This window comes from Neomonachus schauinslandi, chromosome 14 (genome assembly GCF_002201575.2).
Source record: "Neomonachus schauinslandi chromosome 14, ASM220157v2, whole genome shotgun sequence".
NCBI lineage: Eukaryota > Metazoa > Chordata > Mammalia > Carnivora > Phocidae > Neomonachus > Neomonachus schauinslandi.
Genome location: NC_058416.1, coordinates 55,431,659 through 55,457,146, shown reverse-complemented (window position 1 = coordinate 55,457,146; position 25,488 = coordinate 55,431,659). Strand labels below are relative to the sequence as shown.

Below are 25,488 nucleotides of genomic sequence, written 5' to 3'. Positions count from 1 at the left end.
ATAAGCAGACTAAAATTGTTCTTTTTTCCATCTTCTTTGCAAAATGACGACACTGTGCTATTGAGTGCACATGTTGTGCCTCTGGCATTCCACGTTGACCAGCTCTCTCCACCAGCTGCTCACTGCTTAAATCCAAGCCCTCTTTCTATTGCTAATATTCTTTCCTACAAGGATGTAAACAAATCCTGATATATCCAGAGTATAATGAAAATTAAGCATATTGAATTAATGAAAATATTCCTCACATTTTTATGCACGTCCGTGCTGAATAAAAGTTTGTAAACTATTTTATAGTACAGAGTTTCACTAACTGTTCAGAACAAACCCTGTAAAGCAAGTCCAGCTTCGTTTTGCATGTTGGGAAGTTGAGACCTATATATAGAGTTTAGAAATGAGCTCTGGGGTACAAGCCTAGAGCCTGGATGCAGGTTTTCTCTGCTGAGGGTACTGGTCTCCACACTACACTTCAGCTTCACTACCCCTAGCTAGGATGTTCCATAGTAGCTATATAGGGCTTTCTTTTAAGGTCCAAGGTGGGATTTCAAAAGAAATTCTTTCTCCATTTCTTGCATTTTTTATTTAAAAATGTCTAATGGGGGGTGCCTGGGTGGCTCAGTCGGTTAAGTGTCTGCCTTCGGCTCAGGTCATGATCCCAGGGTCCTAGGATTGAGTCCCACAGGATCGAGCCTGCTTCTCCCCCTCACACTGCTGCTCCCCCTGCTTTTACTCTCTCTCTCTGCCAAATAAATAAATAAAATCTTTTAAAAAATGTCTAATGGTAAAAAATATATATATCTAACTGATAGAATATGTTTTTACCATGACATATATATTTATAGAATATAGATAAAACGACCTCCAATTATGTACGAGTCATTTAGGTTCCTGTGTAAGGTTTTGGTGACTGAATCGGGATCCTCATCTAAAACAGAAATTGAAACAGACTCGAAAGTTTGTCAGTGAGGCTAAAAGGAGACGGCTACTGTACAAGTGCAATAGGAACATGCATTTGCAAAGCAAGCTATTATAACTTTCATGAAAATCGTAAATATATATGGATAAATTAATCAACTATCTCAAGGTCTCTCTACTTAAAATTAATTACTAGGTAATTAGCAACACTGGAAAATTTTTATTTTAGAAACTTCCATATTCATTACAAACCATGAGCCTCAAGTTTTAATAAAGTTGCATGATGGAAGAGTTACAAAATTAGTCCTTACTGCAAACAGGAGCATTTTAAAAGTTAATTAATTCTCTGACATTCAACTGTATAACTAAATTACTTTATACGGTTGTTTAAGCACAATGTCTATAATCTTCTGATTAAAATAAAAGCTAAAATCATCATTAGCAATTACTATTTACCCACTTACTACCATACCATCCCTTATCATCCCTGATAGCTCCTCCTCAGAACCTGAAGAGATTATTCCCCAGAGAGTTCTAGAAACTTTCTGCTGTAACAGAATGAATGGGGGCTGGAGTGGGGAGAGCTTTCAAGTTGCAGGTTTCAAAGTTAGAGTTTCTGACAGAAAATATATTTTAAAAATCTTAAACGGAAGAAAAACTGTAACAAGCCTTGGTGCAGCAAAATACCTGTCAATTACTGTTTACCCTGTGGTTTCTATTTAAATTTGTGCTGCTGTCATGATTGATTCCTACCTCACTGGATAATGAATCTAGATTTTATTTCTGTTCTTTGCCCAGACTTGTACAGCAGGCAAAGTGTTTGAAAATCAAAGGAAAAGAAGATATTGACTTGGATAATCTCTTCAGAGGTAAAAAACTAAAACACTAGCAAAAACACAGACTATGGTTTTTGTTGTGAAGAATGTCTTGTTTGCTGGGTTGGTTTTATCATTCCAGGAGGGGATTTGTGGTCTAGTCCCAACCTTACAGACAAGTACGTTCCATTACTTCTCCACTCCAACCTTGATTTTTTCATTTTTAAAGTGAAAGGACTAGACTCTAATTTCTGTGATCCTCATTCATTATAAGACAAATCAAAACCTATCCAAGTAAAGGTCTCAGTGGTGGAATCTCTCTGTCATCTGCAGAGGGCATGAAGGAGGGAAACGGGGAGCGTCTCATGGCATTTTTATATATTGAGGGACTGGGAAATGTACCTCATTATTAAGACAGCCAAGAAGGTTGTTAGGGAAAAAGTTTTGTTTAAACTTAAAACTAAAAGCTGAAGGATTATTGGAGTGTAGGAAAAAGAATTGCATGCTTTCATTTAATTCTGTTTCTTTCCAGTTGAGTTTCGATATATACAGAATTTCATCTATAATTTTGAGGTTATATTGTAGCAAGCTAAGGAATAAGTTTCCCCTTAGTTGTGTTCATTTAGTGCAATAATTTTTATTTGATCAGATGAAACATTGGTAACTTGTAATTAGCGTCCTATGTCTTCAGCTTTAGTAGTTCTGCATGTTTGTATCTCCCAGAACACAACAGGAGCCCTGTTCCTCTTCCAGAGGAAAAGAAAATTAGTGAGTTTTCTGCTGCCTTGGCCAAAAGCACAGCAAATTAGCACAACTTGGTAGCACTGCACTCATCTCCATCTACCCATTACCCATTAGACTTTTCTTAAGAGAAAAAGAGTGTGTTTGGCAGCCATTGACCAAAAAGAGCTATGACATCTCTGAGCAAAGCTAACCTGTTCACCTCAGGCAGAGACCAAGCTCAGCTTGCGGCTGGAACGGCTCTTGATTTCATCTCAGCCACGAAGGGAGGAGGAATCTTTTCCTCAGAAAATGGAAGGCAATTAAGTTACTTTGGTTTCATTGTGCATCTACATGTTTCTCCCTAACCAGAAGCATTTCTGGGTAATATCATCAGATCTGAACATTGCTTTAAATAAAATAAATGACTGATATTTTAGAAACTGCTCCATACGAATGTTCTAATCCATTTTACCAAGCCTTCGTTCTGTAAACAACATGTGTTTTGGAGCCGTATAAGGAGCCCTTAAAAAGTGTCAGTGTTTTAATTCATATTTTGACACTTTTGAAAATATCTCCACAGAGTAATTATGTATATATTCCTGTTAAGGCAGATACACAGTCAATTTTGTAATTCATATAGTAAAAGTAGTAATGAGGATCATCCTGATAAAAATAGAAAATATCACTAGCAAAATGCATTTGCATAATGTGAAAGATGAAATCTCTTCTAACTTGTTCACTGTGTACTTATTCTTTCCTGCATCACTTTAAAAAGTTTTAATGTTGACCTTAAAAATAAAACAGCCAGTTATTTTACCAGCAAAATGAGTTTATTTGGGAATAGCAAAGAATTGCAATTACAGACAAGCAATCTCCTGTAAAAGCACAGGCAAATCCAGAGAACAAAAGAGAGGAACGTTACTTTATAGAGAAAAAAGAGGAAGTTGCTCTGAATGAAAGTCACAGCAGGAAAGGGAGAGATCAGGGTGTGATCGTGACATTAAACGATTATTTAGTATTTTCCTTTTATTTTTTGTAAGGCTATAAATCTGAGCATAAATTCCAAGTTCCTACTCTTGTTGTTGTTCTGGGTATAGATCTAAATAAACACCTTCTTAATTCATCAGGAATACTTTTTTTAAAAGGGAAATGGGCTAAAATGTGTCCTCCACTTCTCCTATGAGGGGAAATGTTATACTTTTGATATTTAAAGATTGTGTGTACATGTGTACACATGTGTATGCAGCCTGTGTTTTTCATATCTTGGGCATGTTTTCAATTTTTACTTTTATCTTTGTTTTCTAAATCATTTTATTCACAATAGCTATTCTTGGCAGAGATAAAATAAAAAATCTACCCATAATTTTCAAGGATACTTCTTAGAGATACTACATTCTTTCCTTTACCATAATAATGTATAAAAGTAAGATTGGATGGTAGAAATTTTTAATTAGCTATATAAATTTATTGAGGAAAACATGATTATCTGAAAGGGTGTCTGGTAGTAAAATTGACAGAAGTTAGAGTTTGTCTTATTAATCTATAGGTTTATAGGTAAGCATATTGAGTGTTATGCATGAGACATGGCAAATGGTAGTTCTCTTTTCTGCCTTTTGTTAAGGAAAATAATGCATGAAGATATTGTTGCCATATCTGCTGCACCACATCCCTTCTCTGGACTTGAGTTGGGCATCTGTGTGGCGGCCTTTCAGGTTTTTACCTTTGCTCAGTGAATGTTCCACAGAGAACTGCACAAAATCTCTTCCTTTGAGTACAATTTGAGTGAAGCTAATTTCCTTTGAGTATAAAGGACCTGCTCGTCTTAGTGATCTGCCCTTTGGCCCACTTAAAGAGTGCAGAACCAGAGCAGCTAACACTCAGCTACTGGGTACCACACACACATGTCAATGTCAAGGCCACCACAGTGCCCTACCCCACGGGACATCTTTGTTTTGTGGAATATTCAGCTAAAAAACTTTTAACTGTTTACTGTTTCTCTCAAATGTGTAACTAAGGCTCACTTTTTTACAAATCCAAAAATTTCATAAAGCAAAAAATAACACAAGAGATAAACATGAAAAAGGTAAACATTGTTAATAAATCCCTCACAGATTTATTTTGGATATAATAATTCACCTTTTTGTTTTGTTACCAGTATAGAATCATATTTGGTGAATTACAATTGACTTTTTTCCTCTAGTTGCTGATATATCATGGCTATCATGTACACCTGCTAGGTTGTTTTATTTTTTAAGTCATAGTTTTAGACGAGTTCAAGAGATTTACCCTCATTTAATCACCATTTGGGTCAAGAAATAGAATCTGAGTGGAAGCCCAGCTCTGCTGTCCAATTACCACCTCCTGCCAGGACAGTCACTCTTCTGATTTCTGTCACTGTCAGTTGCTTTGCCCTGTTTTGATCACTTTATAATTGAAATCACACAATATGTATCCTTGTATGTCTGACTCTTTTTGCTAACATTATGTTTGTGAGATTCATTCGAATCATGGTTTGATTTTTTGCTTATTCTCAGTACTGCATATTACTCAATTTTATGAAGATGCCACAATTTATCTGTCCATTTTAATATTGGTTGCTTTCAGTTTTGCCCTCTCAGCAATGGTGCTGCTAGGAACATTCTTGCATGTGATTTGGTGGATCTGTGTGTGCATTTCTGTAGGGTACAGACCGAAGAGGGAAATTTCTGGGCAATTGAATGGTCTTGTATTTAGGAGCTGGTGTCAAATATTTTTACAAAGTGGTTGCACCAATACATTCTTGCCAGCACGGTTTGGAAATTGCAGGTACTCCACATCCTTGCCAGCAGTCAATATTGTCAGTCCCTAATCTTAACCATTTATTTGGGTTTGCAGTACTATTTAATTATGATTTTAATTTTGCATTTCCCTGAGGCCAAATGAGCTTGAACACATTTTCGTGTTTATTGGCTATTTGAATATCCTCTTTTGTGAAATATCTTTCCTATTTGTCTTTTAGATTGTCCTTTTCTTATTGATGTATAGGAATTCTTGATTTCTGTAAACAAGTCCATTGTTGGTTAGATATATTGCAAATATCTTCTCCAGTCTATGATTTGCCATTTCACTCTCTTAATGGGGCCCTGTGATAAATACAAAGTCCAAAATTTAATAGAGTCCATTAATCCTTTCCATTCTGGTTAGCACTTCTAGTGTCCTGTTTAAAAAAATTTGCCTATTATATGTTCATGAAGATATTCTGCTGTTTTTTATTCTAGAATCTTTATTGTTTGATCTTTCAGATTAAAAATCACCTGGAGCTGATTTTTTATACATGGTATAACATAGGAGCCAAGATTCACTTTTTATATGAATATTCAGTTGACCCAGCATCATGTAGTAAAAAAGACCTTCTTTTCCCCTACTGTTCATCATAAGTCAAGTGACCATGTATATACGGGTCTGTTTCTGGATTGTGTTCTGTTCCATTGGCTTGTCTATTCTCATGCCAATACCGTACTGGTTTAATTACTATAACTTTTTTTTTTTTACACCTGAAAATTTATATCTTTATTTATTTATTTTTATTTTATTTTATTTTTTTTATTTTATTATGTTATGTTAGTCACCATACAATATATCATTAGTTTTTGATGTAGTGATCCACGATCCATTGTTTTCGTATAACACCCAGTGCTCCATGCAGTACGTGCCCTCCTTAATACCCATCACCGGGCTAACCAATACCCCCTCCCCCCTCCCCTCTAAAGCCCGGTTTGTTTCTCAGGTCCATAGTCTCTCATGGTTCATCTCTCCCTCCAATTCCCCCCGCCCATGTTTCCCTTCCTTCTCTTAATGTCCTCCATGTTATTCCTTATGTTCCACAAGTAAGTGAAACCCTATGGTAATTGACTTTCTCTGCTTGACTTATTTCCCTTAGCATAATCTCCTCCAGTCCCATCCATGTTGATGTAAACGTTGGGGATTCATCTTTTCTGATGGCTGAGTAATATTCCATCGTGTATATGGACCACATCCTCTTTATCCATTCATCTGTCGAAGGGCATCTCGGCTCTTTCCACAGTTTGGCTATTGCGCACATCGCTGCTATGAGCATTGGGGTGCATATGGCTCTTCTTTTCACTACATCTGTGTCTTTGGGGTAAATACCCAGTAGTGCAATTGCTGGATCATTAGGGTAGCTCTATTTTTAAAGTTTTGAGGAACCTCCACACTGTTTTCCAAAGTGGCCGCACCAACCTGCATTCCCACCAACAGTGTAAGAGGGTTCCCCTTTCTCCACAACCTCTCCAACATTTGTAGTTTCTTTCCCTGTCCATTTTGGCCATTCTAACTGGTGTAAGGTGGTATCTCAGTGTGGTTTTGATTTGGATTTCCCTGATGGCTAATGATGATGAACACTTTTTCATGTGTCTGTTAGCCATTTGTATGTCTTCTTCAGAGAAGTATCTTTTCATCTCTTCTGCCCACTTTTTGACTTGATTATTTGTTTTTTGGGTGTTGAGTCTGAGAAGATCTTTATAGATTTTGGATACCAGCCCTTTATCTGTAGTGTCATTTGCAAATATCTTCTCCCATTCTGTGGGCTGCCTCTTTGTTTTGTTGACTGTTTCGTTTGCTGTGCAGAAGCTTTTTATCTTGATGAAGTCCCAAAAGCTCATTTTTGCTTTTGTTTCATTTCACTAGCTTTTGGAGATGTATCTTGAAAGAAGTTGCTGTAGGCAATGTCAAAGAGGTACTGCCTATGTTCTCCTCTAGGATTTTGATGGATTCCTGTCTCACATTGAGGTCTTTCATCCACTTTGAGTTTATCTTTGTGAATGGTGTTAGAGAATGGTCAAGTTTCATTCTTCTGCATGTGGCTGTCCAATTTTCCCAGCACCATTTATTGAAGAGACTGTCTTTTTTCCATTGCATGTTTTTCCTGCTTTGTCAAAGATTATTTGACCATAGAGTTGAGGGTCCATATCTGGGTTCTCTATTCTGTTCCATTGGTCTATCTGTCTGTTTTTGTGCCAGTACCATGCTGTCTTGGTGATCACAGCTTTGTATTATAGCTTGAAATCGGGCAACGTGATGCCCCCAGCTTTGTTTTTCTTTTTCAACATCTCCTTGGCGATTCGGGGTCTTTTCTGATTCCATACAAATTTTAGGATTGTTTGTTCCAGCACTTTGAAAAATGTCATTGGAATTTTGATCGGGATGGTGTTGAAGGTATAGATTGCTCTGGGTAGCAGAGACATTTTAACAATGTTTATTCTTCCAATCCATGAGCATGGAATGTTTTTCCATCTTTTTGTGTCTTCTTTAATTTCTTTCATGAGTGTTTTGTAGTTCCTAGAGTATAGATCCTTTACCTCTTTGGTTTGGTTTATTCCGAGGTATCTTATGGTTTTTGGTGCTATTGTAAATGGAATCGTTTCTTTAATTTCTCTTTCTACAGTTGTGTTGTTAGTGTATAAGAAAGCAACTGATTTCTGTGCATTGATTTTGTAGCCTGCCATGTTACCGAATTACTGTATGAGTTCTAGTAATTTGGGGGTGGAGTCTTTTGGGTTTTCCACATAAAGTATCATGTCATCTGCAGAAAGAGAGAGTTTGACTTCTTTGCCAATTTGAATACCTTTTATATCTTTTTGTTGTCTGATTGCTGTTGCTAGGACTTCTAGTACTATGTTGAACAATAGTGGCGAGAGTGGGCATCCTTGACGTGTTCCTGATCTGAAGGGAAAGGCTCTCAGCTTTTCCCCATTAAGGATGATATTTGCTGTGGGTTTTTCATAGATGGATTTTATGAGCTTGAGGAATGTTCCCTCTATCCCTATACTCTGGAGAGTTTTAATCAGGAAAGGATGTTGTATTTTGTCAAATGCTTTTTCTGCATCAGTTGAGAGGACCATATGGTTCTTCTCCCTCCTCTTATTAATGTGTTCTATCACATTGATTGATTTGCGAATGTTGAACCACCCTTGCATTCCGGGGATAAATCCCACTTGGTCGTGGTGGATGATCCTTTTAATGTATTGTTGGATCCTATTAGCTAGGATTTTGTTGAGGATTTTGGAATCCATATTCATCAGGGATATCGGTCTGAAATTCTCCTTTTTGATGGGGTCTTTGCCTGGTTTGGGGATTAAGGTAATGCTGGCCTCATAGAATGAGTTTGGAAGTTTTCCTTCTGTTTCTATTTTTTGAAACAGCTTCAGTAGAATAGGTATTATTTCTTCTTTGAATGTTTGGTAGAATTCCCCAGGGAATCCATCAGGCCCTGGACTCTTGTTTTTTGGGAGGTTTTTGATCACTGCTTCAATCTCATTACTGGTTATTGGCCTATTCGGGTTGTCAATTTCTTCCTGTTTCAGTCTTGGCAGCTTATAGGTTTCCAGGAAGGCCTCCATTTCATCCAGATTGCTCAGTTGATTGGCATATAGTTGTTGATAATAATTTCTAATAATTGTTTCTATTTCCTTGGTGTTAGTCGTGATCTCTCCCCTTTCATTCATAATTTTATTAATTTGGGTCCTTTCTCTCTTCTTTTGGATAAGTCTGGCCAGTGGTTTATCAATCTTATTAATTCTTTCAAAGAACCAACTTCTAGTTTCACTGATCTGATCTACTGTGTTTCTGGTTTCTAATTCATTGATTTCTGCTCTAATTTTAATTATTTCTCTTCTAATGTGTGGCTTAGGTGTCGTTTGTTGCTTTTTCTCTAGTTCTTTAAGGTGTAGAGTTAGTTGGTGAATTCGGGATTTTTCTATTTTTTTGAGTGAGGCTTGGATGGCTATGTATTTCCCCCTTAGGACCACCTTTGCAGTATCCCATAGGTTTTGGACCGATGTGTTTTCGTTCTCATTGATTTCCATGAATTGTTTAAGTTCTTCTTTGATTTCTTGGTTGACCCAAACATTCTTAAGCAGAGTGGTCTTTAGCTTCCAAGTGTTTGAATTTCTGCCAAATTTTTTCTTGTGATTGAGTTCCACTTTTAGAGCATTGTGGTCTGAGAATATGCAGGGAATAATCTCAATCTTTTGGTATCGGTTGAGACCTGATTTGTGACCCAGTATGTGGTCTATTCTGGAGAAAGTTCCATGTGCGCTCGAGAAGAATGAGTATTCTGTTGTTTTAGGGTGGAATGTTCTGTAAATATCTATGAGGTCCATCTGGTCCAATGTATCATTCAAAGCTCTTGTTTCCTTGTTGATTTTCTGCTTAGATGATCTGTCCATTGCTGAGAGTGGAGTATTGAGGTCTCCTACAATTAACATATTGTTATCAATATGACTCTTTATTTTGGTTAACAGTTGGCTTATATAGATGGCTGCTCCCATGTTGGGGGCATAGATATTTATAATTGTTAGATCTTCTTGTTGGATAGACCCTTTAAGAATGATATAGTGTCCTGTGTCTCTTATTACAGACTTTAGTTTAAAATCTAATTTGTCTGATTTAAGAATTGCTACCCCAGCTTTCTTTTGAGGTCCGCTGGCATGGAAGATGGATCTCCACCCCTTCACTTTCAGTCTGGATGTATCTTTAGGTTCAAAATGAGTCTCTTGTAGGCAGCATATGGATGGCTCCTGTCTTTTTATCCAATCTGCAATCCTTTGCCATTTTATGGGAGCGTTTAGGCCATTCACGTTGAGAGTGATTATTGAAAGATATGAATTAATTGTCCTCATGTTGCCTGTGAAGACGTTGTTTTTATAGTTTGTCCCTGTAAATTTCTGTTGTAGATCACTCTTGGGGTCTTTCTCCTTTTATAGAACCCCCCTTAATATTTCTTGCAGGGCCGGCTTAGTGGTCACATATTCTTTCAACTTCTGCTGTTCGTGGAAGCTCTGCATCTCTCCATCCATTCTAAATGAAAGCCTTGCCAGATAAAGTATTCTTGGCTGCATGTTCTTCTCATTTAGTACCCTGACTATGTCTTGCCAGGTCTTTCTGGCTTGCCAGGTCTCTGTGGATAGGTCTGACGTTATTCTGATGTTCCTCCCTCTGTATGTAAGGACTCTCTTCCCCCTAACTGCCCTTAAGATAGTTTCCTTGGTTCTAAGATTTGCAAGTTTTACTATTACATGCTGGGGTGTTGGCCTGTTTTCCTTGATCTTAGGAGGGATCCTCTCTGCCTCTAGGACTTGAATGTTTGTTTCATTCCCCAGATTAGGAAAGTTCTCAGCTATGATTTGCTCAAATACATCTTCTAGTCCTCTCTCTCTCTCCACTCCCTCCGGGATTCCAGTTATTCTGACATTGGAACGCTTCATGGTGTCACTTATTTCTCTGATTCTAGTTTCATGGATTCTGAGTTGTTTTCCCTGGCCTCCTCTTTTCCCTTTTTATCTATTATGTTGTCTTCCAGGTCACTTATTCGCTCTTCTGCCTCAGTTACCCTAGCTCTTAGATTATCTAGATTGGATTGGATCTCATTGATAGCATTTTTAAGTTCTGCCAATTCACCTTTTATTTCTGCCCTTAGAAACTCTATGTTGCCATTAATTGATTTCTCCATTCTAGCCATTGTCTTCACAATTGCTAGCCTGAATTCCATCTCTGACATTTTGGTTATATCTGCATCCATTTGTAAATCTGCAGCATAAGTCATAATCTCTGAGTCTTTTCTGTTTTGGGGGCTCCTCCTCCTAGTCATTCTGTTGATGGGTGTTTGAGGGAATGTACAGAGTCCAAATTATTGACCAGAACCCAAGCAAGATGCACCTGTTTTCTTGGGACCTTAGGGTTGCTGGCCTCTTGTTTTCCCAGGCTGTCTTCTGGGGGAGGGGCCTGCTGCGCTGTTACTCAGGGAACCCTGTTTGGGCGGAGTCGCCCTACCCCCCTGTGGCGGGGGATGGGCTCAGCGGGAATCAGTCTTTGGGGCTTTTGTTCTCTGGCGGCTTTCCCTGGTGGCTTTCCGCGTCTCTTCCACGAGTCAGAGCAGAAGAGACCGTTTCCAACCCTCTGCCTCAGAGCAGAGAGACCTCAGTCTGTTCTTCAGTGAGCTCTCCAGGCCACACTGTCTCCGTTTCTGTCTGCACTGCTATAAATTGCAGCGTCCTGGGTTGTGCGCCCCTTCGCAGCGCTCCTAGTCCTGCCTCCAGGTCCGGCACGTCTCTGCCCTTTGTGCTTCTAAAACTGCCAGCCACTCCCAGTTCGCGCACACGCGACTCTGTAGCTCCGGCTTTCCGTCCCGGGGGCTGCAGTTTGCAGGCGCGACCCCACCACTCCCAGTTTTGGTCCCGGGGGCTGCAGTTTGCAGGCACGACCCTGCCGCTCCAGGTTTCCACCCCAGGGGCTGTCCTAGAGTCCTTCCCCCGCCACTACTAGTCTGCGAGTCTGTGCCCGTCTGCAGCGCATGAGGCTGTCACTCACCAGTGGTGTAGGATCCCCACCAAGTACTATAACTTTTTAACTTTATATCATAAATCCTGATAGCCAAAAACACCACTCCTCCAATTTTGTTCTTTTTCTTTAGGATTGCCTGGCTATTCTTGTTCCTTTGCATATCTAAAGAGCTTGTCTATTTACACACACACACACACCCCAAACAACATACTCTGATTTTGACTGGAATTGCAGTGAATGTATAGATCAATTCCAGGTGAACTGGCATTCTCTAATTCATGAGCATGGTACATCCTTCCATTTAATTAGGCATTCTCTAATAGTTTTCAATAATGTTAAGCAGTTTTTCTGAGCCAGGACCTCCAGTATAATGTTGAATAGATATGTGATGGCAAGTTATCTTTGTCTCATTCTCAGTCTCAGGAGGAAAGCATTCAGAAGTTTACTATTAAATATGAGGTTTACTGTAGTTTTTTGTAGTGCCCTTTAATAGGTTGAGAAAACTGCCTCCTCTTTTAGTTTGTGTTTTTATTTTTATGAATAGGGATTGAATTTTAGTAAATGCTTTTTCTGCATCTATTTGGATGATCACATGGTTTTTCTCTTTATTTTGTTAATGTGGTGAATTATAATGATTCTTAAGGAAATTTCCTATTGAGATTTATCATATTTTTGGAAAAGTATGTGAATTATATGTGTATTACTCAGTGAATTTCAATAAATGAATATTCATGTACCAGCACCCCGGTCAAAACATAGAACCAGTATTTCTTTACCAATACACGTAGACCTCACCTTACTGAATATGCAGTGAATTTCAGCTACCATGTTTTAATTAAATAATTCCATCTCCTAACAACACAATTCAGCTTTCAGTTACCACAGTATGTTAACTGTGAACCATGGCACAAAGTGCTAGCCCTTTAGTCCCCAAATCACTACCTACCTAACAGATATGCATAATGATCAGTGACCAATAATATCTCTTCTTTCAAAGGCTGTCAGTGATTGGCCTGCGCACATCTGTTACTCAGTTCACATACCGAGAGCAAAGCATGTAGTTGTGTGGCCTACTTGCTCCCGGTGATAAACACAGGGGATGTTTTACAAAAGTGGACACTCCACTGGCCCCCACATAAGAAAGTACGGTAAAGAAACAAAGTGATAAACTGGAAGTGAAATTCTAATCAGATGTCACCAGATTTATAGAAAAAATAGCCAACCATGGCAGCTGGCGCTGCCCCCGTTCGAGAGACACTGACTGTGCTGTCAGAGGAACTCAGGAAAAACAGACTCTGGGACATAAATGAGAAGATGCCTGGGACAAACAGGCGAGTATGTCCTGTAGGAGGATGGCTTCACGTTAAAGGACTCTCATATTTCAGAGCATTGCAGATGTAAAAGATAAAATGTTGGAAGCTGATCCAGACTTGGAAAGGAGTATAACAATTTACCAAAGCATAGAAACAAAGCTTGCTCTGTATCGTACGTGTGGGACAAGAGGAAAGCCAACACTGCTTGCCTCTGATAAGTTTTTTAGAAAGAAATAAAACATAGTAATTTTTTAATGTTTTAAATCACAGTGTACTAAAAATATTACCCCTACTATTTTTTAAGTATCCCTGTTATACAATTATAATCAACAGTAAAATATTTTTAATCTTTTGATCAAAATTTGCGAAGGTCATGGAGAAATCAATTTTCCCCATTGATTATTAAGCTCACCTTGTATTTAGGTCATGCCGAGTGAGAACTTCTATATTTTATAAAGGACTTTTTCAAATATGTTCATAAGAGGAGTTGGTCTGTGACTTTTCTTTCTCGTAAAGACCTCATTGTGTTTTGGTATGAAGAGTATGATGACCTCATAAAATGAATTGGGAGGATGTGCTCTTTTTCCATTCCCACAAAGAATTTATGTAAGAATAGTGACATTTTCTTTCTTAACTATTTAGATAAATTCACCAGAAAAACTATCTGAGCCTGGACTTTTTTAATGGGAAGAATTTTAATTATAGATTCAATTTCCTTAATACATTGAGTACTTTAGATTTTTAAAATTTCTTACTTTGGACTATGTTGATTTTTTCTACTGTGTATTTGTTTTCTCTTTTATTAATTTCTGCTATTATATTTCAGTCTTCCTGATTCCACTTTTTTGTGGTTTATTATTATTGTTTTTCTAACTTCTTTAAATGATTGCCTGGATCATTAGTTTTTAATGTATGTACTTAAAGCTATTAGTATTAATCTAAGATCACTTTCCCACATTAAATTATTTTTGATTTGTCAAATTTCATAACCATTAATTCAAAGTATTTTCTCTTTACACTGTGGATTATTTTATCTATGGGTTGATGTATAATGCTTCATTTCCAGATACTTGGTAGGTTTTATTATTTTTCTTTATTGATTTCTAGCTTTATTCTACTGTGGTCAGAGAACATATTCTGAACAATGAGTTTGTTAATTGTGTTATTAGATGTTCTTTATTTTTACTGATATTTCTTTTTTGTGTGTGTGTGTGTGCTTGGTTTTTCTGCTTTGTGTTAAATCCCTCTTCTGTGATTGTGGAATTAAATATTTATCCTTTTACTATATATATTTTCAGACTATGTTATTAGGTTAATGTAACCTTAGAATTATTTTATATTCCTAATCAATTTCCCCTTTTATCAGTCTGAAATATATCTTTACTTCTCCTAGTATTTCTTTCCCTAAAGTCTACTCTGTCTGGTATTAACGTTAGCACATCAGTTTTCTCTGGTTAGCATTTGGATAGTTAGTGTTAGTCTTTCCATCCTTTTATAGTCTCACCTCTGTGTTTATATTTCAGTATGTCTCTTGCAAGTGGGATGTGATATTTACTTTGCTATCCATCTGATTGTAGTAGTCTTTTTAATTGGAGTATTTAATACATTTATATGCAATGTTATTACCATTAAGTTGGGTTTATAACTATCATTTTAATAATTGTTCTCTATTTTTCTTAATAGTGTCATGTTTATTTTTATATTTCTTGCTTTATTTTTTATTAACCAATAATTTATTTTATTATACCATTTTCCCTATTTTACCTTGTTAGTTGTACATTTTTATTTTTCTTTTAGTAGATATCGTAGCTAGTATAATATCCATCTTTGTATAGGGTCATTTTTCCTCTATGAAAGGCTCCTTTTTGTATTTCTTTTGGAGTGTTTCCTAGCTATGTTTTTTCTTTTCCATAAATGTCTTTCTTTTGCCTTAACTTTTGAAGAATATTTTTGCTGGTTAGAGAATTCTGGATTGGCAGTTAATTTTTTTCAGGTTTTAAAGATGATATCTCGTTGTCTTCTGACCGCCATGTTTTCCTCAAGAAGTCATTTGAGGTTTCATTGTGTCTCCTTTGAAGGGAATGTGTGTTGGAGTATATCTTATTGTCTCCAGCTGCTTAGATTAATATGTTGTCTTTGATTTTCAGAAGTTTTATTATGAAGTGCTCAGATGTAGTTCTCTCTGTCTTTGGGGGATTCATAGTGCTTCTTAAGTCTGTGGGTATATATATGACTTCCATTACTTTGAAATTTTTCTTGACTGTTATCTCTTCAAATATTGCTTATGCTCCATTCTCCTCCTCCTCTTAAGATTTTATCTACAAATATATTACACTGTTTCTTGTTTATATGTCTTATATGCTATTTTCTGTGTTTTCCTTCCTTTTTGAACTATATACTTCAGTTTGAATTTTTTTTTCCACTAACCTTTCTTCAAGATCACTAATACTCTCTTTAACAGTCTACAAACTGCTCTCCCCGATGAATTTTTAGTTAACTTTTTGCATATTTCAGTTCTGGAATTTTCACATTATGATTATTTATTTGAGAGAGAGAGAGAGAGATTGGGGTTTGGGAGGGGAAGAGGGAGAGAGAGAATCTCAAGCAGACTCCTTGCTGAGCATAAAGCCTGACGTGGAGCTTAATCTCACGACCCTGAGATCATGACCTGAGCCAAAACCAAGAGTCACTTAACTGACTGAGCCACCGAGGTTCCCCAACACATTATGATTTTATTTACTTATTTATTTGAGAGAGAGAGAATGAGAGAGAGCAAGCACATGAGAGGGGGGAGGGTCAGAGGGAGAAGCAGACTCCCCGCCGAGCAGGGAGCCCGATGAGGGACTCGATCCAGGGACTCCAGGATCATGACCTGAGCCGAAGGCAGTCGCTTAACCAACTGAGCCACCCAGGCGCCCCACACATTATGATTTTTAAAATGCGTTCTAATTCTCAAGTAAGATTCTTTATTTTGCCATCTAATTTCTTAAACACTTTAGTCACAGTTATTAATTCTGTGCCTTATAATACCAATCTGAATCATCTGCGGGTCTGCTTTTCTTGTCATCCTTTGTAGGAAAGTTGCCCTACTGAAGCTACTCCATCATAACTGGGAGTAGAATTCCTGCCATATTCTTGCTTAACAGCCACAGGATTTCACTCGGTGATTCTACCATAATTTATTTAATTGAACGCTGATACATGAACATATTTATTTTTTCCATCCTTTACATTTAAAACAAAGACACAGTAAATACTCATACAATTTTATGTGGACATTTGTGGGAGTAACCACCACTGAAGGACTAAGTTGTTGCTCCTTACCCTGGAGCATGCTACATAGTGCCTGAGAGAAGGAGCTTAATAGCAAATTGATATTTATATCAGCTCTGGGGTTTTGGTTTTGGGGGGGGTGGTTTTTTGAGGCTCATCTTTGAAATTCGTGTTCTCTCTGTCCAAGCATCTGTCTCAGTCTGTGTGGCATGACCCTTCAGACCAGCAGTGACTCCAGTTGCAGGTCCACAGACACTGACGGCTCAGAGTTTGGAAGTGCTAACAGTGAATTTCATGCTCACTGCATAATTTCTTCAGTAGGTTAGAGACTGCCACTCACGTGTCCTTTAAATTTGGTGAAAATACATTCTGCCATTTTTAGTTTAGGCAAAGAATAGATAGAAACATAGAAAATTACCAGTGGTTACACTTTGTGTATTATGTTATTTAGAAAACTGACTTATGCTATGAGCTGTGTAAACACTGAATTTTAAGGGCCTTCTTGGGGTTTATGCCCTGTGGGTTTGCTTTCACAGGGAGCTGAGGGAAGAAGTCACTCAGTCATTCTGCCATAGCCTTCTTACTGACATTGTTTGTCCATGGGAATCATCACAGGTAAAACGCAGATTGTTGGTTTCAGTTCTGATGTGTAAGTCATCACTCCCATCCTTGAAAGAAAGAGGCTGAACAAACTGAAAATCAGCAGATCCATCAGAGTGGAGGTCGTGCCCTCAAGGGAAACTACTTTGCCAGTGGTTTATATGTCCTGGGGGAAAGGCAGGTAACAGCTCCAATCCCCTCTAGCTGTGTGTCTCAAATAAGGGAAGGGAAAACAAAAAGGCTAAGAAACTCTTCTTAAGGCCACAGGGACTCAAGCCCATAAACAAAATCAGAAACAAAAAACTGGTTTTAATCATAAGACTCTAGACCACTTTCCCCACCAGTACGTTGACACCCCATCAATAGGACTCCAGTATAGTAACAGTAGATTTATAGCAGAGAACTCTGAGATACACACTCTGTTTAAGGAGTTTCTAGCGAAACCCAAAAACGATAGAGAAAGAAACAGGACACTAGAGGAGGTCGAAGCCTCTGACATGTACAGATGAACCAAACACTGAGCAGCCTAACTGCTAGCTGTTTTAACATATAATCTCATACCAAAGACCTTTTACCTAAGCTCCTATTATCTGATACATCATGTCTGGCTTTCAGCAAAAACTACAAAGCATGCTAAGAGGCAAAACAAACCCACCACAGAGTGAAGAGATAAAGCAAGCATCCGAACCAGACTCAGATATGGCAGACATTTTGGAATTATCAAACTGGGGATTTAGCCATGATATAGCTATGTAACTAAATAACTATGATAAGAACTCTAATGGAAAAAAGACAATATGCAAGAATATAGAGGTAATATAGGCAGAGAGATGGAAACTCTAAAAAGGAATCAGCAGGAAATGCTTGAAATCAAAAACACTAAGAGAAATGAACAATGCTTTGGATAGGCTCATCATTAGACCGGATATGGCCGATGAAATGATCAGTGAGCTTGAAGCGATGTCAGTAGAATTTCCCAAACTGAAAGCAAAGAGGAAAATGAAAAAGATGCTACAGAATATCCAAACTGAGGAACCATTACAAAGAGTATAAAATACATGTAATGGGAAGATCTGAAGAAAGATAAACAAGAGCAGAAGAAATATTTGAAATAATAATGGCCAAGAATTTTCCACAATCAACAGACACCAAACCCCAGATCCAGGAAGCACAAAAACACTAAGGAGGATGAATATGAAAAATTCTACACCTAGGTATACCATATTCAAACTACAAAAAATTGAAGACAGAAAACCTTGAAAGAAGTCAGAGAAAAAAATACCTATAGAGAAGCAATGATAAGAATTACACTGGACTTTCTTCAGAAGCCATCTAAGCAAAAGGAGAGTAGGGTGAAATATTTAAAGTGGTAAAAGGAAAAAAAAAAAAAAAAACTCCACAAACAACAATTCTGAACACAGGGAAATTATCATTCAAAAGTGAAGGAGGAATAAAGACTTTCTCAGATAAACAAAAACTGAGGGGATTTGTCACCAGTAGACCTGCCCTGAAAGAAATGTTAAAAGAAGTACTTCAAAGAGAAAATGATATGGGTCAGAAAGGCAGACCTATATAAAGAAAGGGCATTAAAGAAGGAGTAAATGGAGGTAAATTAAAATCTCCTGTTTTTCATATTCTTAATTGGTCTAATAAATCACAGTTCAAGTGCTTTTCAAAATCATCATAACAATTTATGGGGTGATTTTAGCTTATGGATAAGTGAAATGAATGAAATTTTAAAGAAAGTATAATTAATATGCCAAGAAAGGAGAGAAAATCAAATTACATAAATGTTCCATTAAAATCAGAGAAGGGAGAGAGAGAGAAAAGACACATCACAAGTGCAACAAATTCAAAATGGATCGCGGACCTCAATGTAAGACACAGAACTATAAAACTTCTAGAAGACAACATAAGAGAAAATCTAGATGACCTTGTGTTTGGCAGTGAGTTCTTAAATACAACACCAAAGGCACAACCCATAAAAGAGATAATGTGAGAAGTTGGATTCCATTAAAACTTAAAACTTCTGTTCTGTGAAAGACACTGTCAAGCAAATGAAAAGACAAGCCACAGATGGGAGAAAATATTTAGAAAACATATATCTGATAAAAGACTTGTGTCCAAAATATACAAAGAACTGTTACGAATTAACCATAAGAAGACAACCCACTTTTTAAGAGGGCAAAGATATGAACAGAAACTTTAGCAGACACAGATGTAAATGAGCACATGAAAAGATGCTCAATATCCTGTGTCATCAGGGAACTGAAAATTACAACAATGCCATACCCCTATACACCTGTTCAGATGGCCAAAATTCCCCAAACCAGTGGGGTTGTGGAACAACAGGGACTGTCATTCAGCACTGCTAAGAACACAAAACAGTATGGCCGGTTTGGAAGAGTCTGGCAGTTTCTTTCTTTTTTTTTTGTAAGACTTTTTAAAAGATTTATTTATTTATTTATTTATTTGACAGAGAGAGAGAGAGACAGCGAGAGAGGGAACACAAAGCAGGGGGAGTGGGAGAGGGAGAAGCAGGCTCCCCACGGAGCAGGAGCCCGATGCGGGGCTCAATCCCGGACGCCGGGCTCATGACCCAAGCCGAAGGCAGACGCTCAATGACTGAGCCACTCAGGCTCCCCTGGCAGTTTCTTTCTAAAACTAAACACAGAACTACCATATGATCCAGCATTCTTTCTCCTAGGTATTTACCCTAATGAGTTTGAAACTCATGTTCACACAGAAACTTACACACAAATGTTTATAGAAGCTTTGTTCCTAATCACTAAAAGCTGGAAGCCACCAAGATGTCCTTCAGTAACTGAATGGATAAACAAACTGTGGTACATCCATACAGTGGAATATTATTAACATTAAAAAGAAATGAGTTAAAAACGGCATATTGCTAAGTGAAAGAAGCCAATTTGAGAAGACTATATACTTTATGATTTCAGCTATATAATATTCTATAAAAGGCAGAACTATAGAAATGGCCAAAAAAATAAAATCAGTGGTTTTTAGGAGAGCGGGACTGTAGGAACCCTCTGTACTATCTGGTCAACTTTTCTATAAACCCAAAACTGCTCTCAAAAGTAAAGCATTAATTTTTTTAAAAAATGTATTGTAGTACTGAGCATCCCTATGATGACTCAGCAGTACTTGGTGTGATGTGGGCCAGATGGAGGGATGGAGCAAGCTGGAGTCCGTGGGGAGAGGTACGGAACAATTTGCAGGGGGCTGAAAGGTGATTCTAAGGACAGGAGCTTGGTACCCACAATTAAGTCAAGGTGGACATTCTGACAATTAAGTGAAAGGAATCTGATGGCATAATAGGCATAGGTAATGGGTCTTCTCAATTTCAGTCTAGAAAGATGTTAACAGCTGTTACAGACGTCTGTAGTACTGAAAGACCAAATACATGATACCTGGTTCTTCTGGGGCATTGATACTGCCTCTGTTCTTGATAATACTCTCCGGCAGGCAGTCTGCTACTTTCTTTAGATGTCAGTTAAAATATTAATAATAAGAGCTTTCAAGGTAGAATTGAACATAATAAAATTTTCTCATTAAAAAGGAGAGCTATTAGCGTTAACTTTGCTTTAAAAAATAATAGCAGAGCCCTGAGTCTCAATTTAGAGACCAGCTGAGATTAGAGGTGTTGAGATAGATAGAGATTTTGGAGGTGCTGAGATTTGAATGATGAGTTTGTTTCTCTGCCAGATGCTCTGAAACACCTACACTCTTGGGCCTGCTGGTAGCTTCGGCAGAGCCGCCAATGAGGCTCGAAGCAGGAAGAAAATTCTTGGAAGTAAGTGGAGGGGTCTGGATGTCTCTCAGTCTTCTTTCTAGGATATCTTGAGCTTTTTTGTTTTTTTTTTTAGCTTGTTTTTTAATATGTTCTATATTATCTTTCCAAAAATTCCCTTCACCTTTCTTTTCGAGAAAACCCTTCCTGTCAAGTTCCAGAAGCACATGAAAATGAGAAAGCCGTTGTTTTTTTTTTTTTTTGATGGAATCTAGATGTAGTTTATAGCTTATGGATTTTGAACACATAAGCATTATTGACAAAATATTTTGAAAATTCAAATGTGGAGAAAAGTTATAGTGCAAGAATAAAAAACGTCTGAGTAAAAATAAGTCTGCTTTAATAAGTAGATACTTATTTTTAGTTATAAGGCTTGAAGGACTGACAACTCTGAAAACTCAATTCCATAGCACCAAGTCTGGTGCAGTGTGGGCAGCCATGCCATACGCTTCCTTGGAGTATTCCAAAAATAACCCTCTCAAACTGGAATCTGCCTCTGACACATCCTCTTCCCCACACTGACACTGTCTCTGGTTATGGGAGAACACAGCTTTACCTATCCCAGTCTCTCCAGCCGGCATGCTTAGCCGGTCCCTTGAACGTTGTTAGGAGATGGTGAGCAGACACCAGTTGTCAAGGAGCCTCTACTTGTTTTCTGTCCAGAGGTGTGAAGAGTGGACAACCCAGAGACAACCAGAGAAACAGGACTTTTTTTTGGAATAGAATCACAGCTTGTGTTCCAACACTGCACCGTATTCTTTCTTCAGGGCCAAAATGGGATTCCTAAGTTTTTAGATTCTAGGTGCATCATCCCAGGCAAGGTGATGGGGGGATTCTAGTAAGTTCACCTTGTTCCTAGATTTGAGGGATGTGGATATTCCCTTCCTATCTTCTATGAATGTTGGAGAATCGCATGACTGTGGGTAGAGTGGAGGCTCCCAACCTCCTGGGGCATTTACAGGCTCGTCTCCCTCATCTCTAATTTTAGTGCCAAAGGGAAATATTCCCAGGCTACAGCAAAGAAGCTTTACCTTTCAATTATATTGGGGATCAAAGAAAGAAAGAACCCAAATCCCTCCAACAGGTTGATGTTGTGAGACACTTTTTTGCTTTGATGACAGGTACTGAGGCTTTGAAACAAAACAAAACAAAACTGCCCTGACAGTCTCCTTGAAGACAACATGCCTGTTTTATAAGAAAAAGTTTTCTAAACTTGGGACGTATACCCCATAAGGTTATAGTTAATAAGAGTTCAGGGCTTGTTCTGAAGGATACAGCAGAAAGCTTAGAGAGGAGAGAATGTTTGAGATGCTGGAGCAGTTGAGGGAATGAGGCAGTGGAATTCCTTTTCTTAAAAGCCCTTCACACAAACATGGGTTCCTCTACCTAGACAGTGCTGCTATTCTGACATTTCATGACTCTGGAGAGAGAAGACGTAAACGGTGATGCCAAGCACCTTGTGTCTAAATAGAGAATCAGGATTCTGTATCTTGAATCTATGCAAATGATTCTTAACTATATCATTGGACAGTCATCACGATAAACTTCTAAACTAAAATTCTTTGGACCTAATAATCATTACTGAGAAGTAGAAAATGAGAATGTTGTTGCTGACCCCAGTACACCTAGTTAGTTTTCTCAAAAGTCATGCTGATCTATTACGTAAGTTGAGAGACCGAGAAATTTTCCTCTCTTTATAAATTAAAGGAATAGCTATTAAAATGAATACTTTTACCTAAATAAGGGGCATATATTACTTCAGTGCCATATGAAAATACACCTGAATATGCTTCGTATATCAATTAGATATTTGGTTGAGTCACTCTGAGTACGTTGCCTCTCTTCTTGTTGCCATAGTTACTGTTGCCTTGTGGGGCTATGGCCAGTGTCATTTATGTCGTAGACTTTATTTATTAGCAAAGACAACAGTTTCTTCTGTTATTTACATGGTTCTCCCTCATTCACTGATTTCTTATGCTTTTCCTTAATGATTTGTTTTCTTTTCCTTGAATAATTTTAAATGATGCCATTTTCCTTCAGATTTTGACTGCTAAGACTTCAGTGGTTTTGATATGCAGAAAATCAGATTATAAAATAATCATAAGAAAATAAATAATAAAATAACAAGTATTTAAGGAAACTGCAAATTAAACTGAAAAAAATAGAAGCAAGATCCCTGAGCTATTCTAGATATAGCTATCCTGGCGACCTTCTATTTTCTTTTATTTGCCTTTAGAAAAATGAGGCCTTAAAAAAATTTCTTTCCCTGGTGATCATAGATTTTCATTCATATACTTTACCTAGTTTTATTCTATAACTTTGAAAAAGACAATCTTAAAAATTTCTTAGCAGTGGCATCAAATAATAGCTGTTTCCTTAATATGTCACTGTGATGGTGGTTATAAGGATAGTAACAGATTCATCTGGCACTCACTTCCCCTATTTCAGCACATTCATGTTTATTGGCCCTTTTTTCCACCTAAAGGGTCATGGTTACCATTTTACTAACTGTTCCAACAACTGAGATGTAGGACAGGTGACTTGTCCAAGGTCACACAGCTAGTAAATGACAGACGTAGAGCTTAGGTTTTCCTCGCAAGTCCACATGGCCCGCGGAGCTGACTGGCTGTGTCTCCCCATGGGAGGTGTGATTAGAAGGAGAGCTGGGAGAACTGACTTCCAAGACCAGCCTCACACTCGCTGCCTAATGCGGCTAAACCACTCAGACAGTGAGCCTTGGTTTCCTCACCTGTCAGATGGAAAGCATTTCTCTGCCCTGGCAAAGTAGTAGCTGACCGGATCAAAGGAGAATTAATGTGAAAGGGCATTAAAAACAAAACACTGTATATATGAGGGTCTGACCAGTACTCAGACATTTCTCTGTATGTTCATCAGAGGTGGATTAATAATGCTTTTGGCTGAACCCCCCTGAAGGGCACCTTGTGCCCAGCTGGGCTCCCAGGGGTGAGTGTGCTCTAGATGCTGTGTGATTTTGCTTCCTCTCTGACCCTTACTAAGTCCTCACTTAGACATAAAAGCACACTTCTTCTGCAGAAATGGGGGGGATTTTGCTTTGTGTTGAATAGATTGGCACTGAAGTCTGTGTCAAAAGCCATTTCAGTGTCTCTGACATTCTTACCCTGTTTGTTGACAGTCCTTTTCTTAAGAAGAACGCCTTTCTGCTTGGTCAGAAATATCTCCGTGGAGATGCCAGAACTGCTGTCTTACCATTAATAAATTTTGTAGCCCAAATCCTTTTTATTTTAAAGAAATATGGACATATCTACCCAAAGCCACAGAATAGAGGAAAAAAAAACCCAGATGTTTTCAGCCTTGCTGGTAGACACACCTTTAGATAATCACTCCCTGGCCACTTGCAGAAGCAATTGCTTTCACAGTTCATATTGGCCTATTTATTTTTTTTATTATGTTATGTTAATCACCATACATTACATCATTAGTTTTTGATGTAGTGTTCCATGATTCATTGTTTGCGTATAACACCCAGTGCTCCATTCAGTATGTGCCCTCTTTAATACCCATCACCAGGCTGACCCATCTCCCCAACCCCTCCCCTCTAGAACCCTCAGTTTGTTTCTCAGAGTCCATAGTCTCTCATGGTTCATCTCCCCCTCCAATTTCCCCCTATTCAAAAAAGAAATGCAAACTTGTATATACAGGGAAGAGGCTGAGAATAAAATTTAGTCATTTGTGTTTCACACATGTATCCTGAAGTATAGTGGAGAGATTCTTCCCTGAGTGCCTGAGACTCTGGGTTCAGTCACTAACTTTTTCTGTGGCAATGGATAACCCTCGTGGCATGTCTGTCAGAAGAGGGTTGCATTTGGCTAAATTGCAGGGAGTGGGGTTGTTTGTTTCCTCATTATGTTTATATCAAAAGATTAATTTTTTCACTTCTTTGAACTTAGGGGTTGGAGAATAAGTGTTCAAATAATCTTTGAATTGTTTTACTGTTTAACTTTAAAATTAAGACTGTTCCCTGAAAGATGTAAATCACTGCCCTAAAAGAAATTCTACATCTTGAACACGCTATCAGAGAAACCTTACTTTCAATATACCTGCTCAAGCAATGGTCTTGGTGGTCACGGCAGTCTGAATTAAGCTGTTTAGAAGCCTACCCCTCTATTCAGTGCTTAATCACTTTCAAGCCTTGTGATTTGAGAGGTGCTTTGCTATGAGTGAACTGACCATGCTAATCCCAGATGTCGCCTATCAGTACAAATTAATCTTGGAAGAAATACCAAAATGTTAGAAATTTTCTTTGGGGCTCCATTCCACCTAAGGTTGAAACTTCTTTAAATACTTCTAGAAAATTCCTTAGAGAAGTTGCAATAGGTAAAATGATTTCTCTTCTCTATATGTTTTGGGGTGATACAGCTGTTCACCAAAAATAAGAGAGGTGTGCAATTTGAGTTGCTTCTTCAACAACAGACAGCATGGAAGTATCTAGTCATAACATCTCACAGATTCCTCAGGTAAAAGGTATTAAGTTCTTGGAAAGAGTTAGGAAAGCAAGTAGTTCTCAAACTGTATTTTGTGTCTTCCAATGGAGTCATGGGGTAATCTAGAAGTAAACAGATAAAAGCTGAGCTCCCAGGAGGGGAAAGAGGCTGGAGCCCACCCACTTGGTGCTGCCCCCTCACCATGTAAGGGCCTTGCAGCATTTCCACAGAACTGTTTTTGT

The 25,488-nt window shown here is 38.1% G+C and overlaps 1 protein-coding gene across 1 annotated transcript in view; it reads left to right on the top strand.

Annotated features, from left to right (window-relative positions):
* L3MBTL4 (L3MBTL histone methyl-lysine binding protein 4) overlaps positions 1–25,488 on the top strand; it is a 331,186-nt gene that overhangs the window by 212,911 nt on the left and 92,787 nt on the right. Inside the window, exon 13 of the mRNA XM_044921260.1 lies at positions 1,711–1,781. Coding sequence (XP_044777195.1) covers positions 1,711–1,781 — 71 coding nt within the window. The remainder of the gene's footprint in view (positions 1–1,710; positions 1,782–25,488) is intronic.